Source organism: Nelumbo nucifera, chromosome 4 (assembly GCF_055504915.1).
Source record: "Nelumbo nucifera cultivar China Antique chromosome 4, China Antique-T2T, whole genome shotgun sequence".
In the NCBI taxonomy this organism is placed as follows: Eukaryota; Viridiplantae; Streptophyta; class Magnoliopsida; order Proteales; family Nelumbonaceae; genus Nelumbo; species Nelumbo nucifera.
In genome coordinates this window covers 49867147-49884333 of record NC_142652.1, presented here as the reverse complement: position 1 = coordinate 49884333, position 17187 = coordinate 49867147, and the positions used below count along the sequence as shown (strand labels likewise).

At 37.5% G+C, this 17187-nt stretch overlaps 1 protein-coding gene across 7 annotated transcripts in view; it reads left to right on the top strand.

The window, feature by feature from the left end:
- Positions 1-17187, top strand: part of LOC104589016 (ENHANCER OF AG-4 protein 2-like) — a 79662-nt gene that overhangs the window by 32228 nt on the left and 30247 nt on the right. For all 7 annotated transcript variants that reach the window (XM_010247182.3, XM_010247183.3, XM_088903357.1 and 4 more), the window contains 3 exons: positions 10545-10653; positions 12168-12280; positions 12351-12538. In XM_010247182.3, coding sequence (XP_010245484.1) covers positions 10545-10653; positions 12168-12280; positions 12351-12538 — 410 coding nt within the window. The remainder of the gene's footprint in view (positions 1-10544; positions 10654-12167; positions 12281-12350; positions 12539-17187) is intronic.

The window sequence follows — 17187 nt, the reverse complement described above, 5'->3', positions numbered from 1 at the left end:
GGAGCCCCTGTTTTTGGCACAAACCAGAGAGCAAAAAAGAAAAAAAAGTAAATAAACAGTGAAGAAAACGAACTGGATAAACAGAAACGAACTGGAAGACGAAGAAGACTAGGGCGGAGCCCCTGTTTCACAATCCAAAACAGTTCTGGATTGAAGAAGAAGAAGAAAAAGGAGGAGGAGGAGGAGGAGGAGAATACCTATTTTCGATTGAATATGGCGATAGTACGCTGCTGTTCCTCCTGGAGTTCGACCATGCAATTGCTGTTCTTCCTGAGAGTTCCTTCCTCTTCCAGCCTTTCGAAGAAAATGGTTCGTCTCCCTCTTTTTTTTTCTTGTTTTAGGAAGTTTTTTTGATACTTTCTCCTCTATTTTTTATTATTTTCACTATATGCAATAGGTTTAAAACAATAAAAGAAAAACACTTTTTATAGATGCTAACAATTATCTATAAAATAAAAATATACAAAAATTTGAGAACTTTGATAAGGCGCTCGCCTGGCGCCTGGCCTAAGGCACACACTTAGGCGCCAAGGCAAGCGCCTTTCTGAGGTGTATGTGCCTTAGCCTGGGCGAGGCTTAAGGCATGGAATGCGCCTCACCTCTGCGCCTAGACGCGCCTGAGGTGCGGCTTTTAAAACACTGCTTTCACCTCACAGGTGTTTTTTTTTGTGGTGCAATTGAGAAATCAACTTTTCATATGCAATTTCCTGCCCTTTTTCTTCTAGCATTTGGGATTGTTTTTCAGCTCTTTTTAGTGCTAGGCGTTTTGTTTCAAGTCACTTGAGTAGCATTTTCTTGATTTTATTCTTTATTCCTACCAAGAGGGGAAAATTAGTTGAATGAGGGCAACCATACTTTGGACTCTATGGGAAGAAAGAAATTCAAGAATATTTAAGGCAAAGAAGCTATCCAAGGAAGCTACCATAGAGACTATCTATCAGAGTGCATTGGACAATTCAGAGATCTTTGCACCATTTTGAGTGGATATGTTCTTAGAGGCTGGCAGTTTGTAGCTCAATCCTCATGCTCAAGTCCTTTCATTTCGGGGGAATGGACACCTGTATCAAATAAAATTAAGCTGGGTTTTGATGGTTGTAGTTTGTGAAACCCAGGTATATCAGGCACTGGTTGTAGTGGCGTCCAATGGCAGATTCACTAGACAACTACTTTGGCCGGTCTGCAAATGATCGACCTAATCCAGATATACCAGGTTTTGTTCAGAGGATAACGAAGATGTTGAGAGAGGTTGGATGGACTTCATCAGAGGCCTAACAGGGTAAATCAATTTAGGAGGATGCAACAGATGAGTGGAAGCGGTCAGAAGATTGATTCAAGTACAAGTGAACTTCTAGTGGTACCCTAGCAGGGAGGAAGAATGACTTCCAGGCTTCCAGGTATGCCTGTCAATTTGGTTTTTGGTATTGATACTTGTCCTGTTCTTGCTTCTGATTTTCCAGGTCCCACTGTAACTACGAAGTCCCAAGCCATGAATGGATTAGATGGTGCCAATGATAAGAGAAGGGAAGAAGAGGTAGGGGAAGGGGGGTTGAAGTTATTTGAGAAGAGGATGTTACAAGATGTGGGGGTTTAATAGAGAATTCTTTTGAAGATTTGCAGAATAAGAATTAGTAAAGGAAAACATATCTGAAACTAGGAAGAATGGGTGTGGTGGTAGTGGGTTGGTGGCGATGCAGGGAAGCTCCATTGGAGAGAAGGGGTATAGAGAATATGATGGTTATGACAATGTTTTAGTGGCTTTATTTGTTGAGAAACTTGGGTGCAAAATCAAGAACCCTAATGACCTTAAAGTCTTCTTGAGGAAGAATAAGGATAAAGGGGAAGATAGAAAAAGAAAGCTGAATGAAATGGAAAGATTAAAAATGGATGTTGAGGGGAATAAGGAATTCAGTGGGAGAAAGGGAAAGAGTGAGAGGGTGTAAGTAGGAAGAGTCATAAAGAAAGGGTAGAGAATAATTGTTGGAATGGCTTCGAAAATAGTAAAGTTGGAATGTCGAAGGGTTGGGGAATCCTAGAAGGAGAACTATTATCAAGGGCATGTTAAGGAGGGAAAGACTAGGTATAGTATCGCTCCTAGAATCCAAATTGGTAGAATTTAATAGCATAGTTTTCAAGGCGCCAAGGCGAGGCTAGGCGACAGGGGGGCGCCTTGTCGCCTAGGCGATGGATTTTCTTAAGTAAAACCATATGTCCTAGGGTAGTTCCCTAGGTTCCATAACCATCTTTCCTTGTTAATTATTCATAATTTTCATAAGAGAAGTATAAATTTCATGTTTAAGTCTAGAAAATCAACGTTTTATGAGAAGAAAAAGTACAAAGGAAAGAAAATTCAAAAAATATAGGGGCTGAACCCCTACTTCTGTTATAGGAAAGAAGAAAAGAAAAGGTGGAAGAAGAAGAAAATGTGTTGATTAGACAAAGTTTTAAGTTCTTCCCATGCTTATTGGTTCAGGTTTTGAAATTTTTGAGGGTTCAATCAAGGATCAAAATTTCGATACAATATGCCCCGTATCGGGTGTATTTTATTGTATCTTTGGGGTCCCGATACCTGTTTATAGGTGTTTTTGGGGACCCATTTTTTAAATAATATATATATATATATATATATATATATATATATATAAATGAAATTGAAAACCAAAGAAATAAAAAAATAGGGGGAGTATCATTACAAGTACTGATACACCTCTGCCAATACACAAAGGTGTATCGATACTTTGAACCATGGGTTCAATACAACAGTTAGCAATGTTTGTGTTGTTTAAACCCTAACAAAATAAGAAAATAATAAAAAGAAATTAGTATATAAACACATAAAATGAATATTCTAGTTTTATAATGTCTATTTTATAATTATAATGTCAAAAAATTAAAATATAAAAGTATTTTATAACCGCACAAAATTGCTTGGCTACTGGGCAAGGCGAGCCCCCAAGGCCGCCTTGTCGCCTAGGTGTCGCCTTGACAACTATGTTTGATAGGTGGTGGGCCAGAAGTATTCGGAAAGCCAGGGGAATTAGTTAGGCATTTGCTCAATCTTGGGTTCTTTTGGTGGCATTGTTACCTTGTGGAATGATGATTTTGTGATAGGAGTTGAAGAGTTGGTGGGGAAGTTTACAGTTTTCGTTAGATTTCGATAAGTGATGGACTCAAATGGGTGTTAACAAATGTTTATGGTCTAAATGGATATAGAGAAAGGAATGGGTTGTGGGATGGATTGGGTGACATTAGAGGGCTTTGGGATGGACCATGGTGCTTGGGATGTGATTTTAATATAATCATATTCACTAAGAAGACTAACAATTTAAGACAAACAAGTAACACAAGCATGAGGAAGTTCAATCAATTTATCAATGACCTAGCTTAAGGAGTTGCCACTTTAACATTATAAGTTCACCTGGTCTAACCTTCAAGCCAATTCAGTTTCTATGTTGGATTGCCTAGGGTTACCTTGGATCATTGGACGATATCAATTGCTAAGGAAGAGCTTAGTTGTAGAGGCCCAACACCATTCAGATTTGAGAATATGTGGCTCTGTTTTTGGGGCTTTGTGGAAAAAGTGAAGGAATGGTGGGAAGAAAGTAATTCGAGCATTGAGTGGAAAGGTATGATGTTCCATAGGAAATTAAAGGAGCTAAAAGCTAAAATAAAAGAGTGGAATATTCATCAATTTGGGAGACTTGAAGTTAGGAAGCAATGAATTCTTGGTTAAATTGAGGATCTAGAGCTTAAAGAAGGAACTGGGTCTTTGAAGAGAGTGATAAGGAAAGGAGATGGTCCCTAAGGAAGCAATTGGGAAAATGTTTTATTAAAGGAGGAAATTAGTTGGAGATAGAAATCAAGACATAAATAGATAAAGGAAGGAGATAGAAACACAATTTTTTCATGTGTTAGCAAATGGTTGTAAAAGGAAGCATTTCATTTCAAAGCTTGAGGTTAGTGGTGTCACTATTACTTAGCAAAGTGAGATAGCTAGGGCTTTTGTGGACCATTTTAAATCTATTTTCGAGAGACTCCTTGAGAGGAGCTTTGATTTGGATGAGATTAAAGTAGTATTCTCTTTGGATAGATATACAGCTCTTGGTCTGGATGGATTCACAATGGCATTTTACCAAGATTGTTGGGAGATCCTAAAAGATGATATTCAAGGAGTTTTAATGAATTTTTTAGGAGGGGTGTGATTAATCTTGGGCGAAACTCTACTTTTCATTACTTCGACCCCAAAGGAGGATGTGGTACATCCTAGAGAATTTAGACCAATTAGCTTGGTTAACGGTTTGTATAAAATCATGCGAAGGTGCTCTCTCAAAGGATTAGGCAGGCAGGTCCTTCCTATCATTATCTCCCCAAATCAAGGGGCATTTGTGAAAGATAGGCAAATCATTGATCATATCCTTGTTGTTAATGAAAGTGTTGAGGAAATGAAAAAGGGATTGGTTTGCAAGTTGGATTTGGAGAAAGCTTATGATATGGTCGATTGGGAGTTTTAATGAAAAGTTTTGGTTTTGGTGACAAATGGTGCAGATGGATTGGGGGATGATGAATGAATAACATTAGCAAATAGGGGGTTCTCGGAGCCCTTGGCCCAATCGTTAAGTTAAAAAAATACAAAAAAGCATGAAATTTTCAAAAGGCGCACGCCTGGGCTGAGGCGCAACGTGCACTATGTGTACACCTTTTGAAAGGGCTGTACCTAGTACCTAGGTGAGGCGCATACCCGGTGTTTTAAAAGCGCAAGGCGCAGGGGTCAATTTGCGCCTGTGGTACAAGGCGCAAGGCGAGGCGCGCACCTTTTTAAGCGATGTGCAAAAATAAAAAAATTATTAAACATAATACTAATAAAAATATTTATCAAAAAAATAATACTAATAAAAATATAAACTTTAATTTTAAAATAAATGTTTTAAAAAATCTATTATCTAATATTAAAATACATAAATATAACATGTAAAGCATATTTTTTGAGAAAATTTAACCAGAATTTAATGAGAAAAGGGGGGGGGGGGGGGGGGGAGGACAAGAGGAGATATACAAAGCAGGGGGGGAGCCCCTGCAAGTTACAAAGGAGGAAGCTTGTCGCTATACAGATGCTCCAAATACACACCAAATATAACATGTAAAGCATATATTTTGAGAAAATTTAACCAGAATTTAATGAGAAAGGGGGGGGGGGGGACAAGAGGAGATATACAAAGCAGGGGGGGAGCCCCTGCAAGTTACAAAGGAGGAAGCTTGTCGCTATACAGATGCTCCAAATACACACCAAATTTAGCTAGGCCATCTGCAGTATGATTGTGTTCCCTAGGAATCCAAACTAAGTTAACATTCAAACCATCCAAAGAATCCCAAGCTTCAGTCAGATGGTGATATAGTCTCCAAGGGCCCCCTTTTTTGTCTTTATCGTATTTGCTGAATCGCCTGCAATGATCAAATTCTGAATTCCCAAATTCTTTATTATCCTGATTCTGGTGAGAGCAGCCATCACTTCAGCCTTTGTGGAGTTGGCCCAACTGATTGGACCACTAAAAGTCCAGCAGATATTGCCCCTTTCGTCCTTTACTGTACCACCAATTCCTGCAAAGCCCGGATTTCCTAAGGCACAACCGTCAAAGTTAAGGGTTATCACACCTTCACTGATGGATACGGGATGACTCAAGGGAGTTTGCTGAGGATGAGGCAGAAACAGAAAGGGGTGAATATTTCTGATAATATCATTGACTGAAAGTCCTTTAAATAGAGCTGAATTCACCGACCAAAGGATTCAAAGATAGGTAATATCTGAGATTAACTCCTCCAAGGTTCTGCTTTTATTGTCAAAGATATGGGTGGTTCTTTCATCCCAAACGCCCCACATTACTGCATGAGGCACTGATTGCCAAAAGACTCTACCCCTTTTGCTAAGCCCTATTCCTTGCCATTGATTCAAGTTGTCCATAATGTGTTTTGGAAAAGCCCAGCTGTACCCTGCCATATTCAAGAAGTGGGACCATATCCTTTGAGTGAAGCTGCAATGAAGAAGGATGTGATCTGCAGATTCACCCTTGCTGAGACATAAAATACAAACATGAGGAGAAATGGAGCGTCTTCCCAAAAGTTTTTTTTTGTAGGAGATCACAAGTATTAACTTTCTGGAGAATGAGAATTTAAAAATAAAATCAAGTATATAAAACATTTTCAAGCATATAAAACCCACAATCTCTTTTTTTCTCAATCGCATTACTTCAAGTAGCTAATGTGATGTGAAACATATTCTATGCACCAGGTGTGCACCTTTTGAAAGGGCTGCTCCTAGGAGGCTGGGACCTGGGCGAGGCACCTACCTTGAAATGTGCCTTGCCTGTGCGCCTAGGTGCACCTGCCTTTTAAATGACTGCGAATAATCTAAAATGCGCCTTGCTTGTGTGCCTAGGTGCGCCTTTTAAATCACTGGTTGTAATTGTCTAATCAGTTGTCGTCTCAGAGAGTTAAGAGAGTTTGCCTCATTTCGTGGTGTTCCATTGTACCTCCTTTTCTATGCTAATGAAATTGTTTTGTTATTGATCAAAAAAAGGATGAAGGAAATAAGGATAACACAACTTTTAATTTGGGTCCGGTGAATGAAGTGGAAGGTAACAACATTACATTGTACAAGAAGGTTGAATGGGGATGGCATTTGATGCTTGGACAGAGAAAAACCAGAAGCAAACCAAATTTATAGGCAAGGTGTTTTAAGGGAATTGTTCGAGATCTTCAAAGGCTTGTCAGAGAGTCTCCAGGTGGGGATAAGTGACAGAATAAAGGGAGTGATCAAAGAGTATTAATTGATATAGGAAGATTTTTACAACAAATCTCTAATGGTGGGGATAGTTATGCCAAACTAAATGAAGGACAGCAGAGCCTTTGGTCCTAGCAGCCGCTTCTACCCATCTATTGGATTCAAGTAGTCTTGTCATTTTGGTTTTGGATGCTACTTTTACTCTGTGTTTGAAAGTCTTATTCTAGGATCCCGAGATAGTTCAAGTTGCAAGCCCATGTTAGAAATGATCATGTCACTAATGTGAGGGAAGATGGAAGTGGAAAGAATGTGTTATTAGATGAGGAGGAGAAAGGAAAAATGATTTGGGAATTAATAGAGGTTCTGCTTGAAGAGTTAAGGTGGAAGGAATTAGGAGAAACTGAGAAAGTACTTTGAGAGAAAATGAGGAAGGAGGTAACATGAGAGAGAAGATGGTAGAAATTGGGGAAAATAGAGTCAAAGAGAGAAAATGTGCTAAGGATTGTAATAACAAAGATTCAACAGTAGTAGAATTTGTTGGGAAGCTTGGTTGTAGTTTAAAGAACCCGAATGATTTAAAGTCCTACTTGAGGAAAAATAAGGGTGAAGGAAAGGTGAGAGAGAGGAAACCTATAAAAGAAGGTGAGGAAGAGGAAATTGAGTGAAGTTGAAAGATTAAAGTTGGATGTTGAAGGACCAAGTGGAGATCTTGGATTAAATCTTGGATTAGAGGATGTCTAAGTTCTGTCCATACTGAAAGGAGAATATTGGCCTTATTCTCTGGACCTATCGGCATGGGCAACTCTCTAAAAGCTGAGTTAATGGAATTGCTACAAGGATTGAAGATAGCCAAGCAACTAGGAATGAGGCATATTTAGGTTGAAAGGGATTCCAAGGTGATCATCTCTTGGGCTAAAAACAATAGAACTACTCCGTGGACTTTCAAACAAGTGATAAAGGGAAATGGAAAAGGTTGCAAGGGAGGTAGAGGCAGAATTCAAATGGGTTAGGAGTGCAAATGGGCTAGCTGATTATCTTGTTGCTAATCAAGGGGCTTTGAGGCAATAGTTGTTTTGGGCTGCAATGTAAAAAGGGACAGAAATATGTAATAGTGTGGGACTTCTAGTCCTATACACAGTTGTAAAACTTTTTAACTTTAATTTCAAATAAAATTCTCCTTTAATGATAAAAAAAAGTTGGATGTTGAAGGAGATAAGGAATTTAGTGAGAGAAGGGAAAGGAGAAATTGGAAGATATAGGAAGAGAAGTAGTAAGAGAGCAAAAAAGAAGTTTTGAAAATCAAGATTATAAGTTCGAATTTTCAAGGTTTAGGAAGTGCTAGGAAAAGATCAATCATCGACAAGGTAATAAGGAAGGAACGTCCTATATAGTTTTCTTCAGGAAACCAAGTTGGCAAAATTTGATAGAAGGTGGGCTATAAGCCTATGGGGGGCTAAGGAGTTATTTGGGCAATGGTCCCATCTTTGGAGTGAACCTATTCCTCCCAGGATTGGAGGTTTTTGTTGATGAGTTTTCATGGAGAGAATAAATACCTCTGATTTGCTCCAATGAAAAAGGCGAAATTGGTGTTTATTTCCACACTATTCTGTTATTTACAAGGCCAATGGAGAAACTTGCTTTCACATATTAATCTCCTGCTCTTTTGTTAATTCTATTTGGGAATAGTTTTTCTCGTTGTTTGTGTCTAGGTGAACTCCCCCGCCAAATGTGCAAAGCTTGTTTGCCTCTACTTTCTTTAGTTGGTGAAAGAAAAGGGGAAGAACAATGTGGAGATGTCTAAGGACTGCTATGAGCTGGACCATCATGATTAGGGTGGTTCAGTGGGTTAAATCTTTGGAGCTCTTTGCTGAATTCTCAACAGATGACTTTATGAGAAGTTGGAAACAAGTGGTTTGCTCAGACCATCATAAGTCTGTTATAAGCTTCTTATGTTCTCCACCCGTTAGTGGCTACATTAACTTTAATTTTGATGGGAGCAGTGCAGGTAAACCAGATTCATCTGGCATTGGGGGTGTTGTTAGAAATGAGGAAGGGAGGATTATTGGTTTATTCTCAGACCCAATTGGAGTAGGGCATTCTTTAAGGTCTGATTATGCCTCTGTGGAGGGAGTGCAAAAGGCAAAGGGCATGAACATTAGTAAATTTATTATAGAAGGTGGTTTAAAGCTTATGGTGGGATGGCTTCAAAAGGAAGAAGCTGAACATTGGAACTGCAACAGGCCCATATGTATGTGGGACTTGTTAAAAGAACTGCCAATGCCTTTGCTGTCTCTCTAGCGAAACAAGGGGTGGGAAGAAACCAAATCTTTTGGGCTCGATTGTAACTTGCCAAAGCTTTTGAGGAGAGAGTCAAGAGAGTTTACCTCTCCACTTTTAGTTTTACTCATTGTACTCTGTTCTTAATGTTGTAATGAAATCTACCATTATTGATAAAAAAAGTAGGAACCAAATGTATTGGAGCATGACATCAAGTGGGGAGGAAGTGTAGTGGGTGGGGTGGGAGTTAGCTGAGGTTAACAGCCCAGAAAAGGGTGCAAGGCACCTAGATGTTGTACTTATTTCTCAAATTTTCAAATTTTAATAAAATGTTTACTGTTACAATTAAGAAAAGAACTAAAATTGACTTTGTTATTGTATTTCCTGATCAAAATTAATTGAAAATATCTTGTATGAAACTTGAACCTATGACTCCTTGGTAAAAAAAATACAACATTCAGACTAATTTACTAATTGGAGAATATTACTTTTAAGTATATAATCTCCTATATTTAAATCAAATCAAGTTGGATGGGGATAGATCAATGTTTGATCCAATTATACAGGTTGACTTCTCATCACTCTTTACTGGATTGAATTCAAATCTAAAACCATTTGTTTTTAGGGATTACAAATTTAAAACCATAGTATGAACTTCTCTGGGCTTGCCGCAAGGGACTTGGTACAAAGATAGCTCATAGAATCAAGAATGCAAAATGTTTAATATCACATTAGCTATTTGAAGTAATGCAATTGGGAAAAAATAATGAGATTGAGAGTTTTACATGCTTGAATATGTTTTATATGTTATGTTTGATTTTATTTTTAAAGTTTTCATTTTGAATATGTTTTTACATGTTATGTTTATGTATTTTAATTTTCGGTAATAGTTTTTTAAAGCTTTTTTTATTAAGTTTATATTTTTAATTATTTTTGCATTTTTGCACATTGCTTCAAAAAGCTGCACACCCCACCTTGTGCCCTGGGCCCAAAATGCCTCTTGAACTTTTAAAACACCGGTTCTGTGTAAGTTGTTTTATATCTAGGCCTCTTGTGCCCTGTGCCCACAATGGGAATTTCACCCAATCTACTTGTATCAATATAGGTGGTCCCATCTAGTTGAGAAATAGTTTAAGAATTGACAAAAAGATAGAACCATTTTCGTGTTATTCCCTGTCCTTATTGGCTCAATTTGTCCTGGTCACTTCTTGGCCCATTTAGTTTATATCTTTGTTGGTTCGTGTTTACTTTTATTACCATTTTTTAAGCGTATCTGGATGCACAAATTCACATAGTTACATCCTTCTGTTGTATGTTAGTTACTCTTGGGGAAGGAACTCATCCTTTTGGGCATTTGTAAAAGAAACCTGCTAGATGCGAAAAGAAATCAACAACTTTTATTAGATGTTGTAATCAGTATCCTTACATTCTAAATTAGGATGAGTGCACTTGCTTTTGATGGAATTAATTTTTTTAAATCTTTTATTCCCTGCAGGTTGTGGAACTTCTCATCCAAAAGTTGGAGAATGAGCCTAGTTTTCATCGTAGAGTGGACCTGTTCTTTCTTGTTGATTCTATTACACAATACTCACATAGTCATAAAGGTAGATGCATTTGCAAGTGTGAAGAAGCTCTTTATGTCTTAAATGTGTTCTTACCCAAGCAAAATTTTGGATGGATTGGACAGGTGTTATCTTGAATTAGGCTTGAGCCTAGGAGATCACAACCTGATCAGAGCTTGTATTGAGCTCAGTTTGAAGCTTTGGCTGGCTTATATTTCTGTGTAAATATACTAACAAAATTCATTGTTTAGTTTTGTGGGTTAGTGTGTGGAGTTGTTTTTAAAGGTTCACGGTTCATGTTGTGCCAGCCATAATCTAAGTATTGTTTTAAACTCAAAATGTTGTATGGCAAGCCAAACCTGGTCTAGACTGTTTGAATCTCAGTCAATCTGACCTTTGCAGCTGTGCTTGGGTTGAGAAGTTAGCTTCTTAGGTTGGATGTGCTTGAATTTGCCCTTCTAGAATCCAGACTTATTGGTCTTTGGCCTGAACCCATATCTGCCTTTTGATATCCATGAGCAATCTCCTCAGATGTTATGTAGGGGCCTTTTGATAACGGCTGACATCAATGAAGTATGGACTTAATAATTTATTGCTTTGTCTTTTAGTGGATAAAATAACCCATCATCATCAATAAATTATAGGCACTTTAATCATTTCTTATTTTTTCCACCCACGATTCTTTCAGACTGTACCTAGCTCTTCTAGGTCCTTCAACTTGTAACAGATCACTTTTTCTAAGAGGTGCTATAGTTGGTCTTCTATGCACATGACTAAACTATCTCAATCTACTTTCTCTCATTTTATCACCTTTGGAGGTACTCCTAGTTTCCTTCGTATGACTTCATTTCTAATCCTTTCCTTTCTACTTTTACCACATCCTTCTAAACATATGCATTTCGGCCAGTCATTTTTGGTGTGCTGTTTCTTAGCTGCCCAACACTGTGCTCCATACAACATAGGGTGTATTTTCAACTATTTTATATATATTTTTTTCTTTTAGTGGATAAAATAATTAAGGAATAAAATATTCAAGGGTGTACTTTCTAAAAAAATGAAAGGTGTAGTAATCAATTGAACTTAAGTTTCTGCTATTAAGGAGCTCTCAACCTCCTTAGAAGTTTATTCATTAATGCTCAGTTTGGAAAGAGTATAAATACACATGTACAGTGCATATACATACAAAATAATACATAATACAAGGTTTTGCACTCTACATATTTGTATTTGTACTCCTTCCAAACTGACAAAGCAATAATTCATTCGGTCCAGTCGCTTAAGCTGTTATCAAATGGCTCCTCAGCGAATTTTGGAATATTGTCAGCTTCCCTGGTTCATTTGTGAACTTGGATAAGTTTCTTTTATAAAGCCTCCTTTACACTCTGGTATCTTTATGCATTTTCAACCGTTCCAACCTTTCAAGCATAAGTTCTACTTTCATATATGTCTTTCCCTGGGGTTTGCATTATACTTGCAGAAAGCAGTATCCATTCAATAAATGATCTATTAAGCATCAACTGTTTTTTGTGGTTTCTTATCTTTTTAATCTTCGCCAGGAATTGTGGGAGCCTCGTACATTCCCACGGTACAAGCTGCACTGCCACGTTTATTGGGTGCTGCTGCTCCACCTGGTGCTGGTGCTCGTGAAAACCGTCGTCAATGTCTTAAGGTATTTTTGGGTCATAACACAGAAGAATGTCCTTATTTGGAAGTTTGTAATTAATGATCTCTTGCGTCAGGTTCTGCGACTATGGATTGAGCGGAAAATTCTTCCTGAATCACTTCTTCAGCATTTCATGAATGATATTGGTGGCTCAAATGATGATATAGCTGCTGGATATTTTCTTAGACGTCCATCTCGTGCTGAGCGTGCTGTAGATGATCCAATTAGAGAAATGGAAGGGATTCTTGTTGATGAGTATGGGAGGTGTGTAATCTTTTTCCATTGCTTGTTTAAAAAAACTTGGTTCTCTATCCTCCAATGATAACTGGCAGCAGGTATAAAAGATGAAATACTCTGAACCTGTTATTTTTTTTTCTTTTAAAATAATTGAACAAAACTTACATATAGAGATAGGAAGAAAGCAAAGGAGTTTGCAGATATTTCATTATTGGAGTTAAGGATGCCTTTGACATTTATTCTGCTTGACAAATCAAGTTGTGTACCTTTGATCTTTCTTTTTTACCGCTTTATATGAGCAATAAGAAACTTGAAAAAGTGATCAGAAAGGATCAAGAAGAGACATAACAGAGAGCAAGACCAAATCCCAAAACAGGCAAAAAATTAAAGATAAAAATAGAAGTTCCCCATCAATAATAACGATCCCTGGGAAATTAGTAGTCCAACCTCCCCAGTGATTTAATAGGCGCGCCTAGGCGCACAGGCGAGGCGCATTTTAGGGCCTAGGTGCAGCCCATTCAAAAGGTGCACACCTGGTGCGCCTAGGCATGCGCCAGGTGAGCCTTGTGCCTTAGCCCAAGCATGCACAAAGGCGGTTCGTAGAATTATGTATGTAATATGTCACATTAGCTACTTGAAGTAATGTAATAGAGAAAAAAAGAGATTGTGGGTTTTATATCCTTGAAAATGTTTTATATGTTTGATTTCATTTTTAAATTCTCATTTGAATATGCTTTACGTATTTTGTTTTTATTTTTATTAATATTATGTTTTATAAATTTTTGATTTTTTTTGAATGTTTTTGCATTTTTTGAATTTTTTTGCATTTTTTGAATTTTTTTTGAATTTTTAGCCTTTTTTTTTTTAAATTATGCACCTTGCCTCAAAAAGGCACGTGGCTCGCCTTGCGCCTTGTGCCTCAGGCGCAAAATGGCCCTTGCACCTTTTATGCGCCTTGTGCTTTTAAATCCTCAGCTATAGGGTTTTAGGTTGTGTTTGGTACCATTGCCACTTCTTGCAATGTTTAAGGTTGGTCAACTTCAATTTTTGAGAAAATGTCTTGTCACATCACACCAGATAACCACTTCCACTAAAAAAATATAGTCATAGGATTGGGTGTTGGCATTTATAGTAGAAACACCAAAGCATTTGTGGTAGAAAAAAAATATTCTCATAAAATTTGTATTGACCAACCTAAAACGTTGCAAGTAGAAGTGGCAATGGTACCAAAAACAGCCTTAATGCCTAGGGATTTATCTGAACAAGATGCTAGCCTCCCTAATCTGGTGCTGAGATATGCACTGGCTATGGGAACCTTCTATTGTTCTACATCCTTCCTGTCACAACCTTGGATTTTTTTGGTGATAAAAATTTTCATTAAAGAAAAGAAAAAATAGTGAAAATTACAAAAGTTAGTGATAAGGTATAACTTCTTACAAGGGAAAAAGATTACTGTTAAGTGAAGAGTGATCTAAGTAGGAAAATACAAAAACTGCTTACACCTGGACCCAGCAATACAAAACAAATAAAACAAGGTGCCTGAATTCAGCTGCCAAAGAACAAAAAATCTTTCTCAACAAGAAATGTGAAAATTACAAAACTCAGTGGTAAGGTATAACTACCTACAAGGTAAAAAAAGATCATTCTTTTAAGTGAAGAGTGATCTAACTAGGAAAATACAGAAACTACCGACACCTGGACCCAGCAATACAAACAAATAAATCAAGGTGCCTGAATTCAGTTGCCAAAAAAATAAAAAATCTTTCTCAACAAGAAATCACCTCTATGATTCATATATCCTTCTTCCTGAGCTAATTCCAGTTCCCAATTTGAGATCCTGAATATTTTGGTTTTAATGTGTCTTAAACACTTAGTGGTAAGGTATAACTACCTACAAGGTAAAAAAAGATCATTATTTTAAGTGAAGAGTAATCTAACTAGGAAAATACAGAAACTACCGACACCTGGACCCAGCAATACAAAACAAATAAATCAAGGTGCCTGAATTCAGTTGCCAAAAAAATAAAAAATCTTTCTCAACAAGAAATCACCTCTATGGTAACGTTGAAGGTAAGGGAAGATAAGAAAACAATTTATGGATGTGGTAAGTTTAATGGTCAACAGGTTGCATTGGAGAAATAATTGAGAATAGAAGTGAAAAGTGTATATGTAACCAAGATGAGAAGGAATCTCAAAGGATGGTTTCTCGTTTTTAATGGAGTGGTTTGGTAAAGGTGGTAAACAGATGATTTGCATGCCAGAAGGAAAAAAGAAAAGTGGATGGAAGGCCATGTTGGAGATGTTCCAGAGGTTTTTACCAAGGAATGAAGGAATCAAGGGTATTGAATATTCAGGGAAGAAGCTAAAAGAGAGGAACGTATGGTAGAAAAAGTGCTGAAAAAAGCATAAATTGCGAATTTCCCATGGTAAGTATGAAAGAAGCCCCAAGAGTGTGGCTATTTGCTGGGAGGTATGGAAGGAGAGAAATAAAAGAATGTTTGAAGGGGAGATGAAAAGCAATGAAGAGTTAGGGGTGATCATCAGTTCAAAGATAATTAGTTGGGTTTTGATCTTTCCAGAATTTGGAATGCCATAGAAAAGAAGACTTTGGTTCAGAATTCTGGTGTACTTTGAATGTTTGATCATGGTATTTTGGTATAGTGGTTTTTTATTGTCCTTTTTGGGATCAAGATTTATATGTTGGTTGGTGACACCTTGTCACCGAAGATGGTGTACTCTGCTTTATTTTTTAATAAATTTTCTTCTTTATTTATCTTCAAAAATACCCCTAAGTGTGTTGCTTCATGGAGAAAAGGAAAGTGGGAAAAGATGATAGTGATTTCAGCCAAAAAATGAAGTCAAAGCTCAAAAACCTATTCTCTAGACGATTTGAGAGGAAATTGACATTAAGGCCATGACAATACTTATGCCCTTCCATTGAAACATAGCCATAATGGATGTTGGAGAGAAACATATTAATCTTCAAATAGTGAATATGGCGGAGGAAGTAATTATGATTGAGAGGTGGGTTTGATTTAAAAGGTGCACTAGCGAGGCACATTTTAAGGTCTGTGGCTTGCCTAGGCCTCAGTGTAGATTTTTCAAAAAGCATGGACCTAAATATGCCTTGCACTTCAGCCCAGGGATGTGCCTTCTTGATATTTACGCATTTTTCTTTTTTTTTTTTGGAGCCTATCTCCTATGGACCACAACTTTGGGTTTGATTTAAAAGGTGCACTAGCGAGGCACATTTTAAGGTCTGTGGCTTGCCTAGGCCTCAGTGTAGATTTTTCAAAAAGCATGGGCCTAATATGCCTTGCACTTCAGCCCAGGGATGTGCCTTCTTGATATTTGCGCATTTTTTTGTTTTTTTTTTTTTTGAGCCTATCTCCTATGGACCACAACCTAGGTTTTGGAAGAAAACAACAAAGAAAAATTAAAGAAAAGAGAAGAGCAGAAGGGACGAAGAAGAGAAGAGCAGAGACTCCTATGTTGTTGGAAGAAAACAACAAAGGCATTTTGCATGTCTTTTGGCCCAATTACAAGTCACCTCTACCCCTTGTAACAACTTAACAACTTTCCTCTTCTCATAAGTGTGGCACCACCATCCATCTTCCTCTTTTGGAGCTAGCTAATTACAAGCTTCAAATCACCTTCAATTAACAACTTCTGATATTAAGCTCTTTAACCTTTTGAATTCCTTCCATAATCACCATAATTTCAGCTCTTAATGTGTCCCCAACTCCAATTGGACCTGAGTAGAGTGCAATGATATTTCCCTCTTCATTCCTGAAGACTCCTATGCCAGATGGACCTGGATTGCCTTCATCACTACCATCAAAGTTGAGCATAATGAAGCCACATGTGGGTGGGGACCAATCAGGCCTAACCACCTCCTTGCATTTGATTGTGACCATGTTCACAGTTGTGACTTCTTGCATCTAATATAATAGTGGGCCAATAATTACCCTATTCTTCTAAACACCTACCAATTCTAGGACATCCTTATGCACATTACATTCTTCTGCATGTACCTCTTGCAAGGTACGAAGAGCTTCATCTTTTTTTTTTTTTTTGATAGGAAACGGTAACTTTCATTAGATAATTAATAAGATAACAGGCTTACCACCCACAAAAATGATGGAAAAAGAAAACCAAAAGCTTACAAACAGGCCCAAAACGAAGAGCTTCATCTTTGGATAAGCACTTCAGCAAAATTCCATTGATGGATCCTATACAATGTACCATTTATATATCTAAAGTGCAAAGCTTGACGTTGTATACTTGCACTTCTTGGATCTATTACAATAAGCCCATATTGTAAATAATTAATTACAGACACTTTCCTATCTGAAGTTTCTTCTTGTTGAATCGTGACAAAATTCACAAATTCTACCTTTTGCTCTTTTTCACTTACAAGAGGAAGGGTGTGCCTTTGACTAATGGTAATTTGCAATTCTCTTTGCTTTGATAGAGTTAGAGATGCAACCAATTAGGCTAAAGCATCTGCTTTATCATTTTCTGACCTTGGCACATGGTTTGTGGAAATGTTGGTGAAGTGAGACATAAGTTGTTGGCTTTACTATAATAAGTGATTAGATTCAAATTTTTAACTCCTTATATTTCCTTAATTGGCTAATAACCAATTGAGAATCTACAAACACTTGTAAGTGTTC